Source organism: Diceros bicornis, chromosome 7, assembly GCF_020826845.1.
Source record: "Diceros bicornis minor isolate mBicDic1 chromosome 7, mDicBic1.mat.cur, whole genome shotgun sequence".
In the NCBI taxonomy this organism is placed as follows: Eukaryota; Metazoa; Chordata; class Mammalia; order Perissodactyla; family Rhinocerotidae; genus Diceros; species Diceros bicornis.
The window spans coordinates 45,474,019-45,492,200 of record NC_080746.1 but is presented as its reverse complement, the minus strand read 5'-3'; the positions used below and the strand labels follow the sequence as shown (position 1 = coordinate 45,492,200).

At 34.0% G+C, this 18,182-nt stretch overlaps 1 protein-coding gene across 4 annotated transcripts in view; it reads left to right on the top strand.

Moving 5' to 3' along the window:
• TMEM135 (transmembrane protein 135) overlaps positions 1–17,069 on the top strand; it is a 232,122-nt gene extending 215,053 nt beyond the window's left edge. For all 4 annotated transcript variants that reach the window (XM_058545449.1, XM_058545447.1, XM_058545446.1 and 1 more), the window contains 6 exons: positions 2,557–2,724; positions 5,828–5,891; positions 7,153–7,229; positions 11,542–11,640; positions 12,374–12,441; positions 14,312–17,069. In XM_058545449.1, the coding sequence (XP_058401432.1) occupies positions 2,557–2,724; positions 5,828–5,891; positions 7,153–7,229; positions 11,542–11,640; positions 12,374–12,441; positions 14,312–14,444 (609 nt within the window). In that variant the 3' untranslated portion in view covers positions 14,445–17,069. The remainder of the gene's footprint in view (positions 1–2,556; positions 2,725–5,827; positions 5,892–7,152; positions 7,230–11,541; positions 11,641–12,373; positions 12,442–14,311) is intronic.
• Positions 17,070–18,182: the final 1,113 nt, after the last annotated feature.

The window sequence follows — 18,182 nt, the reverse complement described above, 5'->3', positions numbered from 1 at the left end:
AGGGAGGGACTGTATCACATTAGTGCTTATCAATGTGAACACCTATGGCCTAGTGTTGATGGTGGCATTTGCCCAAGCCAACACTTGCCCTTAGAGTCCCCGAAGATATGACCAGGGGTAAAAGCAGTAGAGTGTTTTTTCAGTTGTGCAGTGGTTTCTGATACATTCCTTCCAAATCTGATTTCCTGCCCCACTTTTAAAGTGGCAAAAAAAAAAAAAAAGGCAACATTGCTGGCAGCCTCAGAGTCTGCCAGCTCCCGGAGAGTTATTATTCCCTCCAACTGGACATAATTCTAGTTCAAGGGGAAATTTCAGGAGGGGAACTAAAAGAAATATTCTGATTAAATCAGAGGTATTTGAGAAATTTTGGGGAGGGGGAGGTGATATTAAAAAAAAATTATATGAGAAAGTTAGAATTACTGAGCAATGAAAAAAATCTAGTCATTCTTTCAAATGTGTACCAGTACTATAAAGTTGGTAATTTATGTCTAAATTGTAATATTATGTCCATGAGTGTAAAATTATTTGGAGACCTGCAGGTGAAGAATATTTACATCACGAATGTAGTAAAATATTTTGACAATGCCCCTCATTATTCCACATGTTAAACCGTATCCCTGAGTAGATATTCGTATGAATTACATTTCCCTCAACTCACTCTACTCCATTCACACTAACTTTTTCATAGTTCCTCATGCCTGCCGATCTCTTTTTTGGCTTTGTGCTTCTGTCCAAGCTATCTGAAATGTTTTTCTCATGCTAGCTCCTTCTCTTTTGTGTCTATTTAAATGTCACATCCTCAGTAGCCTTCCCTTACCATTCATTCTAATGTAGGTTACCCTGTTAATTTGTCTCCTAGTACCCTGATTATTTCCTTCACAACACTTATTGAAATCTATAATTATTTTATGTTTATTTGTTTATTTATTTTTTCTTCCTCTAATGAGCATGGAAGTTCCATGTAGGCAAGAACTTTGTGTCCTCTCAACCACTCTAATCCTAGCGTCTAGTGTAATGGTTGACACATAAGAGACATTCCGTGAATATTTCCTGAATACGTGAAAGGGAGAATGGAGGAGGGATGAATGGATCTCTTGAAAATAGCATGAAAAGATTGAACATGAGTGTGATCCTTGAATCCTTAGATTAATGTTATAAGGTTTCAGTGGCAAGATAAAAATGTGAACATTTCATGCATTAAACAAATACTAGGCAGTTTCAGTTAAGTAAATGGATGGTAATTCATACTAATTGTTTGGACAATTTAAATTTAACAAACTATTAGGTAGTTTCAGGTAAGTTGCGGAATATTTCTTCATAGTAATTCAGTTTATTTCTAAAAAAGAAGGCTGCTATCTGGAAGAATCTAACCTGACCTTTGGAACTTAGCAGGCAAGCAGTGCTAGGAATGTAGACATTTTCCCATCCCAGTGGGGATGAGAGAGAAGAAGGATGGGGGACCAGTGTTACAATGTATTGGTTGAATCATGTATAAAGTACTATTCTTTTTGATAACATTTTGTTTTGTGCTAATTGGAATTTTTCAGTGTCTCAGTATTAAGTGACATCTAAACTTCATTTCCCCAAATACTGAAATGAAATGGACCAACGATAGTCACCCTCTCCATTGCCTCTTGCACTCTAAATAGTTGTAGGTAATATGGTGAAATGTGGCAGCAACTATGGATTTGTAACGAATTTGTTTTTCAAGTTTTGATTGGTGTACCTTATTTATTTATTTTTTTAATTGTTTTCCCCCAAAGCCCCAGTAAATAGTTGTATGTCATAGTTGCACAGCCTTCTAGTTGCTGTATGTGGGACGCGGCCTCAGCATGGCCAGAGAAGCGATGCGTCGGTGCGCGCCCAGGATCCGAACCCCGGGCCGCCAGCAGCGGAGTGCACGCACTTAACCGCTAAGCCACGGGGCCGGCCCCTGATTGGTGTACCTTAAAGCTACCGTTCCCTAGAGATATTTTAGCCTGACACAATTGAGCACAGAAATAAAAACCTAGATATAATTATTTTTTTTCCTGGGAAATTCTTTTAACCTGATTCTTTAAAAAGTTGACACCAAAGGTCTAAACAAATAATAAAATTATTTTTCTGTCAAAAGAATTCTTACTTATACTAATGATTGAGGAGTTTTTTGTTAAAATTTCCAAAAGCATTTGATTTTAACTATTTTTTGGAATTTCAGTGCTTTTGTTCCTAAAACTCAGTTGTGGTTTAGGAATTGTAAACAACTGGTTATTGTCAACAAAATGTCAAGAAATGGAAGTTTGGTGCATAGACGAGCTTGGCCAGTGCTTGTGAAACTTTTTAAGTCTTTATAAAATCAAAGAAAGTATATTCACGGCAAGATGTCACCCTTATTTTTAAGGTAATTGTTTTAAAATTGTTTGAGGTTTTAAGACTTCATTTTGAAAATGGCTGTGATGTATACTTGTATTAATTTTTTTTTTTTGAGTCCTGTTTTGATTCTGAGACAGTAAAATTCATATCTATCAAACTTCAAAATTTCGTTATAAATCAGAATTTCCTCCCAATTTTCTCTAGGGTTTCATCAGAATGTTTAGCGTGGGATACTTGATCCAGTGCTGCCTCCGAATTCCCTCTGCATTTAGGCATCTGTTTACACAGCCATCCCGGCTACTTTCTCTCTTCTACAATAAAGAAAACTTCCAGCTTGGAGCTTTTCTGGGCTCTTTTGTTAGTATATACAAGGTAAGGCTTTCAGAAGAGGAAAGAAAAATGGGAAATGAAAGACATGGCTGTTGTTAGAATGAGATATGGCCTTAACTCATCTAACATCTTTTTTTTTAAATACTTCTTTCTGTAGTATTCGTAAATATCTTAACATCACCAAATATACACAATACATTGGGAATTGAGGTTGGAGAAATTTCTTCTTTTAAAATGTTACTTAATATGCTTGCAAGTATAGACATATTTGCATTTATACATAATATTAAAGATTTTCAAAGACTCATTCTTCTTTCAATAGCATAGACACTGAGAAAATATGAACTTTCTGATATTTCTAGCGTCAAAAGTGATATTAATATACCTGGTCTGTTTTTCTTAATCATGTGTACTGTCTGGTTATTAATTTAAACATATTTCAGATCTTTCTAGCTGATATCAATACTTAATAGAATCAGTAAGGATTTTGTGTTGTAACTTATGAAAGCAATGACTGATTTTCCCTATTCCACCCACTCACTATTCCTATTACACTCTCTCAACTAACCAGAGTTAACATCCCTCCACCTGGACCTTTCCACATGTGTCTATAAATGTACCCACACATATATAAGCACACACCTAAACACGTATGTAGGGATCATTCATGACACAGTACTCTGCAACTTTTAAGTACTGGCTTTTTGTTTAATGGGAATCACTAATACAGTAAATCATATTACTGATATATTTTATTAAACATCTAAAATTTAGATTCTAAATCTAAATCTAAATTCTAAATGGTAAAAAGTGTTAACTAAAGTTGACCTGTATGTGCGTGTGCACACAAACACACTCGTTAAACTCAAGGAAAATTAATGCTGGTAAAATTGAATTCTGGGGTTATTTTGGATAAGATGGTTATATATCATTTTATGTAAAAGTTTACTTATAAAAGGTAGGTATGGAGAAAGTATTTTGAAATGGAAAGAAGAGGAGTGAAAGACTAGATAAACTAAATTAACTACTTGTTATGAAATGTTAGTAATATTGAAAACATTTTCAATATGATTTGACTAGGAAGCATTACTAATATCTTTGAATATACAAGTTAATAGGACAGAATATTGGTAGTTATATATTTATAGTCACACTCTCTTTCATTTCTCGTGTCGTAGTCTTTCTATTTATTCTTAACATAAACTCTTAAATGTTTACATGAGGATTATCTCCAACATTTTAGCTCTGGTTGGTTATTCTCCACCATCCAGAATATCTCAGGGCATGTTTTTGTTTTTTTGGTTTCATTTATATTACTATTTATTTGCTTAGGTAATACAAACTGATATATTACCTAATGTTTAACTAAGAAAAATACAACCGGGTCAGAAAATCTCTTATAGAAAATATTCATACAGTGTGTTCCAATGCCATACATGATTTAAAAAAATTATCAATGCAATTAGTATCTTCATAAGAATGTAATTAAGAGAAGGACAGGCAAACAAACTTTATTTCTTCTGTGTCTTCTTGGTGAACTGTTTTTGCATTTTGTAATGTTCCTCTTTATCCTTGGTAATATTCCTTGTTCTGAAGTCTACTATGTCTGATACTAGCTAAGTCTACTCTAGCTTTCTTTTGATTACATTTGGTGGTGGATTGTTTCCATCCTTTTACTTTAATCTTTCTCAGTCTTCAGTTTAAAGGTTGGTTTCTTTTAGACCACATATAGTTGGTTCTTATTTTTTTATCCAATTTGATGATCTCTGTCTTTTAATTGGTATGTTTAGACTATTAATGTTTAATGTACTCATTGTTATGGTTGAGTTTAAATCTCCCTTCCTGCTAGTTGTTTTGTATATGTTCCATGTTTTTCTTTGTTCCTTTCTTTTTTTTTTTTTCTGCCTCCTGGATTTTTTTTTTTTTGTATTTTTTATATGTTTTTGATTTTCATTTTTTATATTTTTTGTATTCTGTCTTCACTGTTGGTTTATTATTTATAGCTCTTTTTTAAATTTAGAGATTGCCTTAACATTTATAAGAAACATTTTTAATTTATCAGTGTTTTCAAACTATATTATATCACCTCATTTATTGTATAAGAATGTTACAACACTATACTTCTAATTCTTCCTTCCTGACCTTTGTGCTATACATTGATCTTTTCATGTTATAAACTCCATAATACATTGTTATTATTTCTGTTTTGGACCAGGAGTCAGAAAACTTTTTCTGTGAAGGGCCAGATAGTAAATATTTTAAGCTTTGTGGATCATATGGTCTCTGTTACAACTACTCAGCTCTGCTGTTGTAGTGTAAAAGCAGCCATAGACAATACATAAATGAATGAGCATGGCTGTGTTCCAATAAAACTTTACCACACTGTGATTAGAGTTTCATATAATTTTTATATGTCACAAAATATTATTCTTTTCTTTATTTTCATCCATTTAGAAGTGTAAAAAACATTCTTAGCTTGTGAGCCATGTGAAAACAGGTTGGCAGGCGAGATTTGGCTAGTGGGCTAGTTTTCTGACCACTGCTTTAGACAGTTAATTCATTTTTATATCAATTAAAGATAAATGTCTTCTAAATTTATCTTCCTATTTCCAGAGCTCTTCATTTCTTTCTATAGATCCAAATTTTTGTCTGGTATCGTATTGCTTCTGCCTGCAGAACTACCTTTAACATTTCTGGTAATGCAAGTCTGCAGGTGATGAGTTTTCTCAGCTTTTATCTGTCTGAGAAAGTCTTTGTTTCACTTTCATATTGAAAAATATTTTGTTTGAGTATAGAATTCTGACTTGACAGATTTGTAGTTTATCCAGCTTTTTCTTTTTGTTAGAGTGAGAGTGATACTTTTCCCAGCATTCTACATCTAGGCAAAAGTAGAATTTATGGATTCATTTTGAAAAATCATTACAATAAAAATATTATGTATAATTTCTTAATAGGGTCTATTCAAAACAATAACTTTATAACAGGTTATTGTTCATAAGTTCCCCAATCATGTATTCAGTTTGATTTAGATAAGATCACTGATTTGCTTCCAAGGTCAGCTAGTGACTCACTCACTACAGATGTTACATGCATTTTTTTCTAGAAATGAAACAACTGAAGTCATTGTATTTTCTTCTTGATACAGGGTACTAGTTGCTTCCTGCGCTGGGTGAGAAACCTGGATGATGAACTGCATGCTATTGTAGCTGGTAAAGCAATGATAAAAAAAGAATTATTATTATTGCATCAGTCAGTGGTAGGAATGAATCAGAAAGAGTTTACAAATTCGTCTAATTTCTATGTATCTTCCTTTCTCTATAATAGAATCCCTATCTAAGCACTAATCCAAACATTTTGTATTTTTGAACTTGAACGTATCAAGACACTCTTGCCATCTGGTGTTTTGAGTTGGCAATATAATGACTTGGGTATCTGCCCTGCTATAGGCCAGAAATCCTAGGGAATGTGTCACAAAAGAACATGGAGACTTAAAATATTATATAAGTGACTATGGGCAGTGCAATTAGATTTCTTAAAATATTCTCTTTTTACCACTGGCAAGTGACATATGTTTTCATAATAAGCTTTTTATTTTTTAGAAACTTAAAAAATTTTGTAAAAATAAAAACTAAAGAATATTTTCAACAAGTGCAATATATGTACTACTTAAGTTAAATAGACAATTCTCAGATATTTATTAGTAATATTCCTACTATTAGTATTCCAGGCCTCCCCCTTCCTTGGTTTTCCATTTATAGAATGAAAGCAATACTATGGAGAGAACTGTGATGCTAGCACTAACAACAATTTGAGCTGTTAGGAGAATAGATGAATAAATATTTCCACTTAAAATCAGAAATGATACCAATAGTCTTTAAAAAGTTATTTTTGGGGGCCAGCCCCGTGGCCAAGTGGTTAAAAGTTTCACATGCTCTGCTTTGGCGGCCTGGGTTCACAGGTTCGGATCCCGGGCTTGGACCTGCTCCATTCATCCGCCATGCTGTGGAGGCATCCCACATACAAAGCAGAGGAAGATTGGCATGGGTGTTCGCTCAGGGCTAATCTTCCTCAAGCAAAGAAAAAAGGGGGGAAGGTTGGCAATGGATATTAGCTCAGGGTGAATCTTCCTCACCAAAAAAAAAAAAAATGTCTTTTTGACAATCCTTACATTTGGCAAGACCACTGCTGTTTTTAAAGGTAAATTTAGAATGTAAAATTTCTTATAACATGTGTATCAGAACTATGTGTTCCTAACTCTGAAGGTCAATTTTTTAAGTTAAAAGTATGTGATAATAAGAACTCACCCCATTTTAATGTCATCAGGTATATTACTGTCCTTGATTTTGTTGTAACAAAAGGCAGTGCTACAAATCAATTCTTTTCTATTTGAATGAATTAACATTTTCGAATGATTTAATAACAAAGAAATACTTTGAGATCCGAACAGTTTTGCCTTATTTGTTGTTTCAGGATTTTTGGCAGGAGTATCAATGATGTTTTATAAAAGCACAACAATTTCCATGTATTTAGCTTCCAAATTGGTGGAGGTAAGCGAACATTTTTATGCATGTACAGTTTCAAAAAATATAAAGCTTTTTTAGCTGCTTTAGCAGCAAATATATATTCTAATTACAAAAGCAAATTCTAATCCTATAAAAGTATTTGCCAAGTCAGTTCTCCTATTTCTTGTTTCTTTATGTGTGTTATTTTCAAATATACGCAGGTCTAGAAAGAGTGATGTAATTAACTCTCACGCACCCATCCTATAGCTTCAACAGTCAATAGCATTTGCCCAATTGCATTTCATCTATACTGCCCCTGCCCCCCAAGTACTGAATTGTTTTAAAGCAGATCCCAGACATCCTATCACTTCATCTGCAAACTACTCGGGATGAAGACTCCTTAAAGACTAAGGCTCAAGGATAAAGATTCCTCAAAAACAGACAGACAAATCAACAATACCACCAAAGTATAATCAAAATACTATTATGATACATTAAAAAAAAATCTAGTAATTCTTTAATATTATGATATATCCAATGTGAGCTTACCTTTTCACTGATGGTCTCACAGATGTCTTTTTGCAATCTGTGTGTTTTAGTTGGGATCCTGTGGATCTTTTAGTTTATAATAGTTACATCCACCCCTCCCAACCCCCCACCCTGCTGCTGCTTTTTCCCCCCCCCTTCTTTTTTTCCTTACCATTTATCTGTTGAGGATCCAGGTCATTCGTTCTGTGGAATTTCCCACATTGTGGATTTTGCTGATTGCATCCTTACTGGTGGTGTTAACATGTTTCTTTAACATATATATTGCCTGTAAACTGTTAATTAAATTTAGACACTTAAGCAAATTCAGCTTCAAATTTTTTTTAGGGGGGTGGCAGAAATACTTGACATTTACTGCCTGTGTGAATTCCTAGCACATCACATTTAGGAACCATAAAAATGTCTAGTTGTCTCTGTCTTTGTGATGCTAAAATTGATCAGTGGGCTCAGTGTTGCTAAAGCCAACATAAGGTTCACCATTACTCTTTTACCTAATTGTTTTAGCAGCCATTAATGATATTACCAGGTTTTGTTATTTGATTAAGGGTTGCAAAATGGTCATAATCTAATATGGTTGTTTCTTCTGCATGTGTTAATGAGAATTCTTCTAAAAAGAGCTTTCCCTTTCCAACTGTTGGGTTACTCTGAAATACGTTCACAAAGTCATAATAAAATGCTTGATTACTTCCCTTTATTTACTAGTGTTTAGAATGAGTTAGTCTCTAGTATCCTGCAGAGTTGACCTATGAGTCTTTATTTTCAAGTGTCATAATGAAGACATGGATTTTAACGTATTTCATTTGTTTCAACCTATTGCAGTCATTATGCTCAAATTGCCCCATCTTTGGCTATGAGAGCCTCTCCAAGTTGACTCCTGTTTCTTTTTGACATAATGCTGGTATTTTTGATAGCTGTCTTGCTTTGTGATAAAACAAGATACTCCAGGCTCATCTGGGACATTTCCTGCCCCAGACATAGAATTAGCCTTTTCTCCAGTGGCCCCCCTACTTTCTTTTGGTGGGAAATGGTATTTAGAGACTTCAGTTTGGGGGCTAAAGGTTTTTTTGTTCCCAAGTTAGTCACTGTTTCTTGGTTTTTCTAGTGAACAGATCAGAGAATCCTTTTTTCCCCTTTTCTTTGTAGAGAAAGAGAAAATCATTAGGAGCATGTTAGTTCTAATTCGAAGTTAAGATTATAGATTTTCTTTAAGTTGTTTGATTTTGAAAAAGTTTTATCTCACTGAAAATTTGTGTCCCTAGTGACATTAAGAGAATTACATATTTGCTGTCTCCAAGTGTGTGTGTGTGAACGTGTGTGTGTGAGAGAGAGAGAAAGTGTTTGATCTTTTTCTCAGTGTAATTGGAAGCTGTTGGAGAGTTGTAAACATGGAAATGACATGAAATTATTCACATATTAAGAAGAACATTCTGGCTATTATATAGAGAATAGATTAGAGGCAAGACTGGAAGTTATGAGAACAGTTAGTCTCAGGTAGGAGATGATGGCTGTGCCAGGACAGTAACAGTAGAGGTGGAGAGAAGTACACAGATTTGGTCTATGTTAAGGAGGTAGCGTTGACAAGACTTGCTAACAGAGAGGGAAATGAGAGTAAGAGAACGAAAATAACCCCCAGCTAGCAAAAAGATATTCTTTGACACAGGGGGAATCCAATATTGAGGTCTAGTTTGTAAAATGTGTGTTTTACAGCACTTTCCTAAATGGCTAGAGTTTTTTAAGCCAAGCAATGGTGTCACTCTGTTTCTTGTATCAGCAGGCCATGTCTGATCTTGGCAAAAGAAACTGGTATATAAAGTGTGCTGATGAGAATGTTTTTTAAATACAGGAAATTAGAAATTTAAACTTATCAAGTCCTTTGTGGAATTAATGACTATGATGTAATAGGCAATCATTTTCCTGTGATTAAAGTTAATTTTATATTAAAATGCTGTATTACTATATAATGAATATTAAATAAAAATCAGCTATATAGACAACTTTTTTCTTGGAAAAAATTACTTCCAACATATATTTATCAAGTATCTGTTATGTTCCCATTACTGTGTTAGGTGCTGGTAAGCATGTGGAAGTATAGGATATGATTTCCACCTTTCGTTAACTTAGAATCTGGTTCAATAGATAAGTTTTGTTGTAAGAAATAAGTAGGAACACAGTTATTCTGTATATCAAGAGATATCTGTTTCACATAATGTTTCTGTGATGCCATTCTACCACATCTGAATTTCATTTTTGTTAACATGAATACACTGCAATATATCTGTACCTGGCAATATACTGTCATATTATTTTCAAAATAATGGCCCATGTTTATCTTCTTTCCTAAGTAGATTGTAACTCTTTGTACATATCTTACAGATTGATATTAATTTTATATTAAAATGCTATATTAATAGATAATGAATATTAAATAAATATCAGCTGTATAGACTTTTTTTCTTGGAAAAAATTATTTTATGTTCTTTATTTCATGGACCACCCATATTCTTCTTGAACCGCCCTCCATCCTATTGTAACACCATTTTCTCTTTGTCTTCTTTCCACTTTTCTTGCTAGTTTTACTTTAGCTTGCCCATGTTCCAGAAAATCCAATTCTATGAATTATCTCATGTTCTATGCATATAAATTTGCTGACAGATCCCTATATCTATCATGTACTTTCACCCTGCTTGTTACCCGTGCGTTTTTTCTCTTATCTACTTGTTGATCCTATGGTTCTTATAAGGCAGCACTATTAAAAGTGTGGTCAGCAGGCTCGTGCTAGCCCATGAATTGTTTGTTATCAGTTCATGACAAGATAAGTATAGAAATTGAGAGAAAGCATTTGGAAACTTTTATAGCAGCTTGACAGAGTAATTTGTCTTTTGAATATAATAGTGAAAGTTTGGTTCAGTTTTGTGTTTTTTAAATTTATTTTTCTAGTAATTTATTTTTATTATATTATAAAAGCATCAAGCCATGACAATTGGAGATTTTTTTAAAAAGTGGTTCTTCACTGCAGATGATTTGAGAAGCACTACTCAAATGTAGTCATTTCTGAAGTTCTCCTTGATCCCTTGTCCTGGACAGAGTAATTGCTCCCTTCTCTGGGGAGCCAAAATATATATATATTTATTTATTTATAAATTTATACATAAATATATATATACCTATATGATAAATACCTATATAAATATATATGATAATATATATACACACACGATAAATATATAAATATACACATCTAATGTGCCTATAACTATATCTATATAGCACATATATATCTATATAACTATAGATATATAACTATATCTGTATAACTATATCTGTATAATATATATAGATATATATATATCTATATAGAGATATAGTTACAGCCTCATTAGAGTACATTAGTTATTTCTGTTATGTTTACCACGTTTTATTCATTTTTAAAATTCCTAGCTCCTAGTATAGTGCCCAGCAAATAGTTAACACCATTAAATGTTTAATGAATGAGTGAATAGATCTAACAGGGAAGGGAGGACCCGAGTATGGTACAGAAAGCATTGAAGAATAAATGACATAAAAGAGGTGGAAATAAAGTGTTATTATTACTCACTTCTGGGGTTTGGGGTGAGAGAATGAGGGTAAGGGAGGGACTGACACTTAACGCTGTTGTGGAAGATGCAACCTGTGATTGGAACTCTGAAAGGATGGCTAGGATTTTGAAAGGTAGAAAAAATAGTTGTAGATAGGGAGCGTATTGCTCCACTGTATTGTTAATGCCATTTAAAGTTGTTTTCTTTATAAATCTTGCATTATGCTTGTTTTGCAGACAATGTATTTCAAAGGCATTGAAGCAGGAAAGGTTCCCTATTTCCCCCATGCGGATACTATCATCTATTCCATCTCGACAGCAATTTGCTTCCAGGCAGTAAGTATAGCTTTTTGAAATGCGAAGTAGAATTATTTCTGTGTTTTTTTTTTTTTTTTTAACTCAGCTTGCAAGTTTCAAATCATTAAGCATGTTAACTTAGTGGGCCAGATCATGTTTTATGAACACACAATTTTTAGGTTTAGAGTGCAATTTTTATAGGTAAATTATTACTGTAGTACCTCGGCTAGAATGCCCCAATTTAATTATCCTTCTTCTAGAAAAAAGGTACCATGGGATAAATAAGAATAATTGTGTTTCCTCAATATTACTCAGGCAGAGAGGATGAAGGGAGAATCTAGTTTAATAGAAGCATTGTTCAATCTCTTTAAATTCTGTAATCATCATTATTGATGTTGATAGTTTTAGAATTGTTGCAAGGTTTTGGGGACAGCTTTTATTTGCTCTTTCTTGTAGTAATGCTGCCAAGTTGGTAAACTTATTATAACTAGTGAAGTACCAGCTATCTGATGGGTATTCAGTAAATTCCTCCTAATGATAATGACTATTAATTATTATTTCATAAGCAATGTTCCTCTTGAAGGCATATTTATAAAGAGTCTTGATAGTTGTCAACTTTAACATAAATACATGTTTTTGTTATTGTCATCACTGTCATTTTTAAAATACAATGAGCAATAAAAATAGGGATAAAACTACTCTGTTGCCGGGGACTGCTGGGAGTATCTGCTATTTAGTAAAAGAAGTCTCAAATTGAATACTCTAATCTTAGGCTGTCATGGAAGTTCAGACCTTGCGACCATCTTACTGGAAGTTCCTTTTAAGGCTCACCAAGGGCAAGTAAGTGACTGAGATGTTTTAACTGATCGTAGAAAACAAGCAATTTCTGTAAAAAAGATTTTGAGTCTTTTTGTCTCCTTGAGGGAATATTCTTTCAACAGTAAAGTAGGTATCTAGATATAAATCATGTATGACCAATTTAATAAGAATATCATGTGGCATTCTTTTAGTGAACATTATTTTGACTAATCTTTTCCCTATAATGTTTTAGATATTTTAAGTGTTCTAGATTAATATCATGTTGATTTACTAACTGCTGGTTAGTGGCTACATAACATTCTTAAGTCTACTCTATAAATCTTTGATCTCTTTAATTAAAGATCTCTTTTTTAATTAAAGACATGAAACATTCATTAGAGATCATGCCTAAATAATTGACTGATTTCCATTTTGGAAAAATAATCATATTCTGTTGCCTGATATTGTAAGCATACATTCCTCTGCTTCGACTACCATGTTCTTTGTTGTTGTTGTTACCATTTCCTGATCCTGATTTAATTCTTTGGGAGGCAGCTGACCTAATAGAAAGACCATGGGCTTTGGGGTCAGGCAGACCTAGGTTTGACTCCAGCTCTCCGACCTTTAGCTGTGTTGCTGTGGGAAAGTCATTCACCCTTGTGACCCTCAGTTTCTTTCTGTCTACAGTGAAAAATAATGCAGGGTTTGTATGGTTGTAAGAAAATCGAGATGTTTGTGGTAACACTTAGCACTTAGTAGGCACTCAGTAAGTTGCAACTGCTATTCATATTACTGTCATTAATAGCAATAATACCAAACAGTTGTATAGTGCTTACAGTGTCCCAGATGTGGTTTTAAGATACACATACACACAAACACACAGCACACGTATACATACATATGTGTTTAATCGTTAAAGTAGCTCTATGAGATAAGTACTGTTAATACCTCGGTTTTATCTGTGAGGAAGCTGAGATGCACAGAAAGGTTAGATAGCTTGCCAGAGTCACACAGCTAGTAAATGATGGAGATGCGATATGAGCCAGGCAGTCTGGCTTCAGAATCCTTTCTCTTAGCCATGACACTGTATATTCTTTCTATTATAATAATTCCATTATTTATTTCTTTTTCATTTAGTTTCTGCACATTAATGATTTAACCAGTTAATTATTTTGAAAGGGAACTTATTTTGGAAAGGAACTAAAGTCACATTTATTAACTCTTGGAATAATGATGCTGGCCAATGACTCAAAATAATTTCACTCTGCTGTCTTCTCCAGAGAGGAAATGCTTATGATCAGGCACAGAGTCACAGAAAGTCCATGCTGCACGTTAGCTAAATATGTGTCTTTTAAAAATTTTGTATCTCTTAGGTTAGCTGATGGATAAAATGAGGGTGTGTTTTCACTCTGTCCTGTCTATTAGAAATTTGAAAATCCATATGCTGTTTGCCTTTTAATCATTAAACGTTTACACATTTGGATGTGTTTTCTGTTGATTGTGCAACATTAAGATGTCAATTATGAGAGAAATTACATTTAACATCTTTGCCTCATTGGTAAATGTTAGCTCATTCGTTGTTTATTTAGTTTTTTTGTGATTTCATTCATCAGAAAAATCATAATGAATCTATTTTTCTATTTGACACAATGGAGTGGAAAGAACTCTAGAAGGGTTTGAAATAATGATAGTAATCTCTGGGGTTTGAGTTCTGGAGATTATTATCTCTTTAAAGAAAATATGAGACAGTGACTCTTGAGGAATTCATCAAAGTGACTTGTGAATCTGCCGTTGACTCTTTTGTCATGTCAGTCTTTTCTATTTTCCCATCTCATGAAAGATAAGTCAGAGTGAATCATCTTATTTTATAAACTACATTAAATACTTGTTCACTGTGTCCTCTGTTTTACAGATTTGCTGTCATGAACCGAAAAGTCCTTGATGTTTTTGGTACTGGTGCATCTAAACACTTTCAGGATTTCATCCCTAGGTTGGATCCAAGATATACAACTGTACCACCAGAGTTGCCCATAGAGTTTTCTTGAAGATGACTGTAATTTATTAGTGTGACTTAATGTTTCATTATTTTATCCTGAAGAGTTTATTATGTTGAACACAAAGAAGGGGGCCCGAGCTTGAACCTCAGTGTTATTTTGATGAGAGATGCTCTTTTTTTCCTTTGTTTTTCTTACCAATCAGAAATACAGATGCTTTTTAGGAAGGTGTTGCTTAATAATTAAGCTCCCTCCATAGCCAGAATCTGATTCTGGATCACTGTAGTGGTTGACATTATGGTATATTATTGATTAAATTATGTCCACAAGCAATATTAAATAGTCTATGTAGAAATGTAGTAACAAATAGGAGTATATTTAAAATTACTTTCAAAAATGTTTTTAGTTCATTCCAGTATAATTCTTGGTTAAAACTAAGAATATTTCTATGTTTTAGGATACAAAGGATCACGGGTACATGGATTTGGTCTGTATATTTTTAACTTTTGAATTGGTAACTATAGTAGTGAAATGTTATGGATATGAAGTAACTCTTCACAGACAGTGCTGCTTTAGTAGAGCAATTTAATTGGAGAAAGTGGCCATTCTTACTTCAGGGATGCAAAGACGGGTCTCATACTGTTTGGATAAGTGCTGTGGTTGTCTATGCTCTTCTTCCACGGATACCTTCATCTCTCTCCACGATCAGCTGGGCTGTTGGCAGCCCAGTGAACCTATGTACTAGTGGCAGATTAGGAGCAAATGGAAATTGACATATCTGATAAAGTTGAAACGTCTGTTTTAATCTTTTATAGAAGCGTTACACTTGAATATTTAAAAGCAAATGAAGTTACTTTTAAACCTCTGGTAGGTTTATGATGTTTCTTTTCATTTACAAGGACTGAATTCTTCATAGCTAAGTTTGTATGCCAGCGTTGATTTAGAAGGGATCAAGATCCTATGGAACAAAAGCAGTTTTGGGAAGTTTGACAGTTCGTTCCTTTTTAACTGTTTCATCTATACAATGGATGTTTTACAACTAAAACAATATAAAAATCCAGAGGGTGTTAAAAAGTCCATTTCATCACTTATTGGATCCAGGTTCTCTAGCCACTTTCCACAAAATCATTGTCACCATTTCTACTCCTGTTAGATTAGAGAAGTGACAAAATGTAGTCACTGCTGACTATGAAGGTTGGTTCAGGACAGCTGTGTTTGAAATATGATCACTCTTTAGAGTTTTTCAGGGAAAAGTTATACTTTTCTAAGTTAATGAAAGGCTTAAGTGATTGTAGTGTCTACAGTTAATGTTAAACATGTAGAGATGATGGTATATTTTTTTAATATAATTTTGTTGCTGAAAAGTTTTAGGTCATTGTAAATTAATTATGCAGTAAAATTTGTGCTGCAACAAGAATTATAACCTAGACTTTAAAAATGCTTAATCCTCCATGTTCAATTTCATTAAGCCTTGTATACTTCTGTTTACTTGTAATCCTATCCTTGGTTGTTATGGCAAATTGAAACCCGACAAAAAGATAGACTCTGGTGCCATGGTAACAGAGAAAACCACTTTAATTTGGTCAAAATTTTTCATTGTAAGTAACTTTTTGGAATTTACTTGTCTATTAGGCGATACTGTTAAAGGATCATTTTGGTTTCAGACTTCAAAATTGATTAATAAATTAAGTTTTAAGTTTGTATTCACTGGAATCAAAATGATGATTGGCACTGTGTTTACTTTTAAAAATCAAGTATTACAGCAGTGAAGAAAGCACTGCTGCCTACATCTCATTTTCTCTATTCAGAAATTATATTTATAATATATTTCCTGTAGGTTAAGAGAAAAACATTTTAATTCATAAGTTATTGTTTTCATTGGCATTAATATACTATGATATTGAAAGACAGTCTACTGAAATTTGATGAGATTGTTGAGTAAAATTTTATTGATCAAAGGTGCATTTCTATAATTTACTTATTTTTATAAACTACAGTCATCTTTTATTTTATATAAAATGTAAAATGAAGTAACCGTCGTGAAGCAGAACACAATAATGAATGAATGGTGACCTAATTTGCAGTGGTGACTAGAGCAGTCCGATTTGATTTCCTTGGGACAGACTGCAAACTGTAGTTGTTCGAGCAAACACAAAGAAACTGTGTGTGTTCCTGAAAGACAATCAAAATGAGTATCTTTCTACCTCTAACTAATCAGGGATTGGTCGGCAACTTGGCATCATAAATAAAGTCAAATAGATGTCTCCATTCCAAAACGTGTTTTTTTAGTCCATTTATATGCTGAAGAAATCCTGCCTATGGTAAGTTTCCACCAGAACTGATTACATTAACCATTAATATGCCCCTTAGTATTTTCTACATCTTTATGTAGACTGGAAAACAGTGCATTGGAGTAGTTAGTAATATTAGAGTTGTTTCATTGCTATTTCCTGTATTAATAAAATCCTAGAACTAGTACCAACCAAGTAATGACTGAGGTTACAAGATAACAAATTGTCTCAAATCTGTTAGAGTCTTATCCGTTTTTCGTCAAATTGTTTTAGTCCATTTTATTACTCATTTCTGAAATAAAACCTTTGGTTCAGTTATTTTTTTTCATAAATTCTGTGGTTCTGTAACTTTTTTCTTGATCTATAAACATTGTTGTCACTCATTGATGTCGAGTTTATTTTTTGCCTTCTTTTGTTGTTTAGTCAGTTATTTAATTTAGAATCTTACCTTTTTATTCTTTGCTCTCAGATTTTATAATTTACTTTTTTCTAGAATAAACGTATCTTTTGTAATGAAAGTTAAATTGGTCAATTGTTACACAGTATTTTGTTGAGCTTGAATATTCATCTCATTGTGGGTTGTGTCTAGGTTAACATTTGACTTAGTTATTAATGCTGACAAAATTGTTTCTGTTAGTATTTTATCACCTCCCTGAGTTTCTAAGTCCTTTGCCAATGCATAGTTAACGAAAATCAATTTTTACCCTCCAGGAACTTTGTTCACTTGTTTATGTCACATCCTCCAGGTGGCGATCAAGAAGGCTCTCAGCAGGGCCAGAGGGGACATGCCTCCTGGGAGCAGTGACCTGGTGTTTTTTCTGCCCCTGTGGAGGGGTCGTGAAAATGGAGTAAACATTTCTAGGGATGGTGACTTCTCATATAGCTTTGCATTTCTTAGGAAGGAAAATATGGAAGATAATTGCGTAGATGTGGAGAGAGATGTTCGTCTGTATATAGGACCTTTAAATCTAGGAGAGTCAGTCTCTTCTCAACAACCCCATAACATCATGTGACTTACTATGGTTACATGGAAGGGGCAAGAACTCATTTCCTATTGCTTTCTCAATTTTCTTTCCACTTCTCCCTCCTTCAAAGGTGTCCTAAGTGAAATAACGTGTTGGGCTTTATCCTTTGTCCTTGCAGCCCTGAGAATCACAGTAATAACACACACACACACGCGTGCACGCGCGCGCACACACACACACACACACACTCCCCATCTGCTCCACGGCAGAGGCATCAGGCCAGGTGCACTTTGTACTTTTTATCCAGCCCACAAGCCACTGCAGCTTGCCTGTTCAGTGTTTTGTTCAGTTTGGGGCCCCTGCTCCCCAAAGCATAACATTCTAATCTCGTGAGAAAACCCCAGGCTGCGGATCATAGGATGTTCGTGGTCTTGGCACACAACATGGGCCTCAGCATCCCTCCACAGCTGGGGAGGTCCAGGCTTCCACAAGCTGAAGTCACCAAGGTATATTGCTTTCCTCTGTCCCTTAAT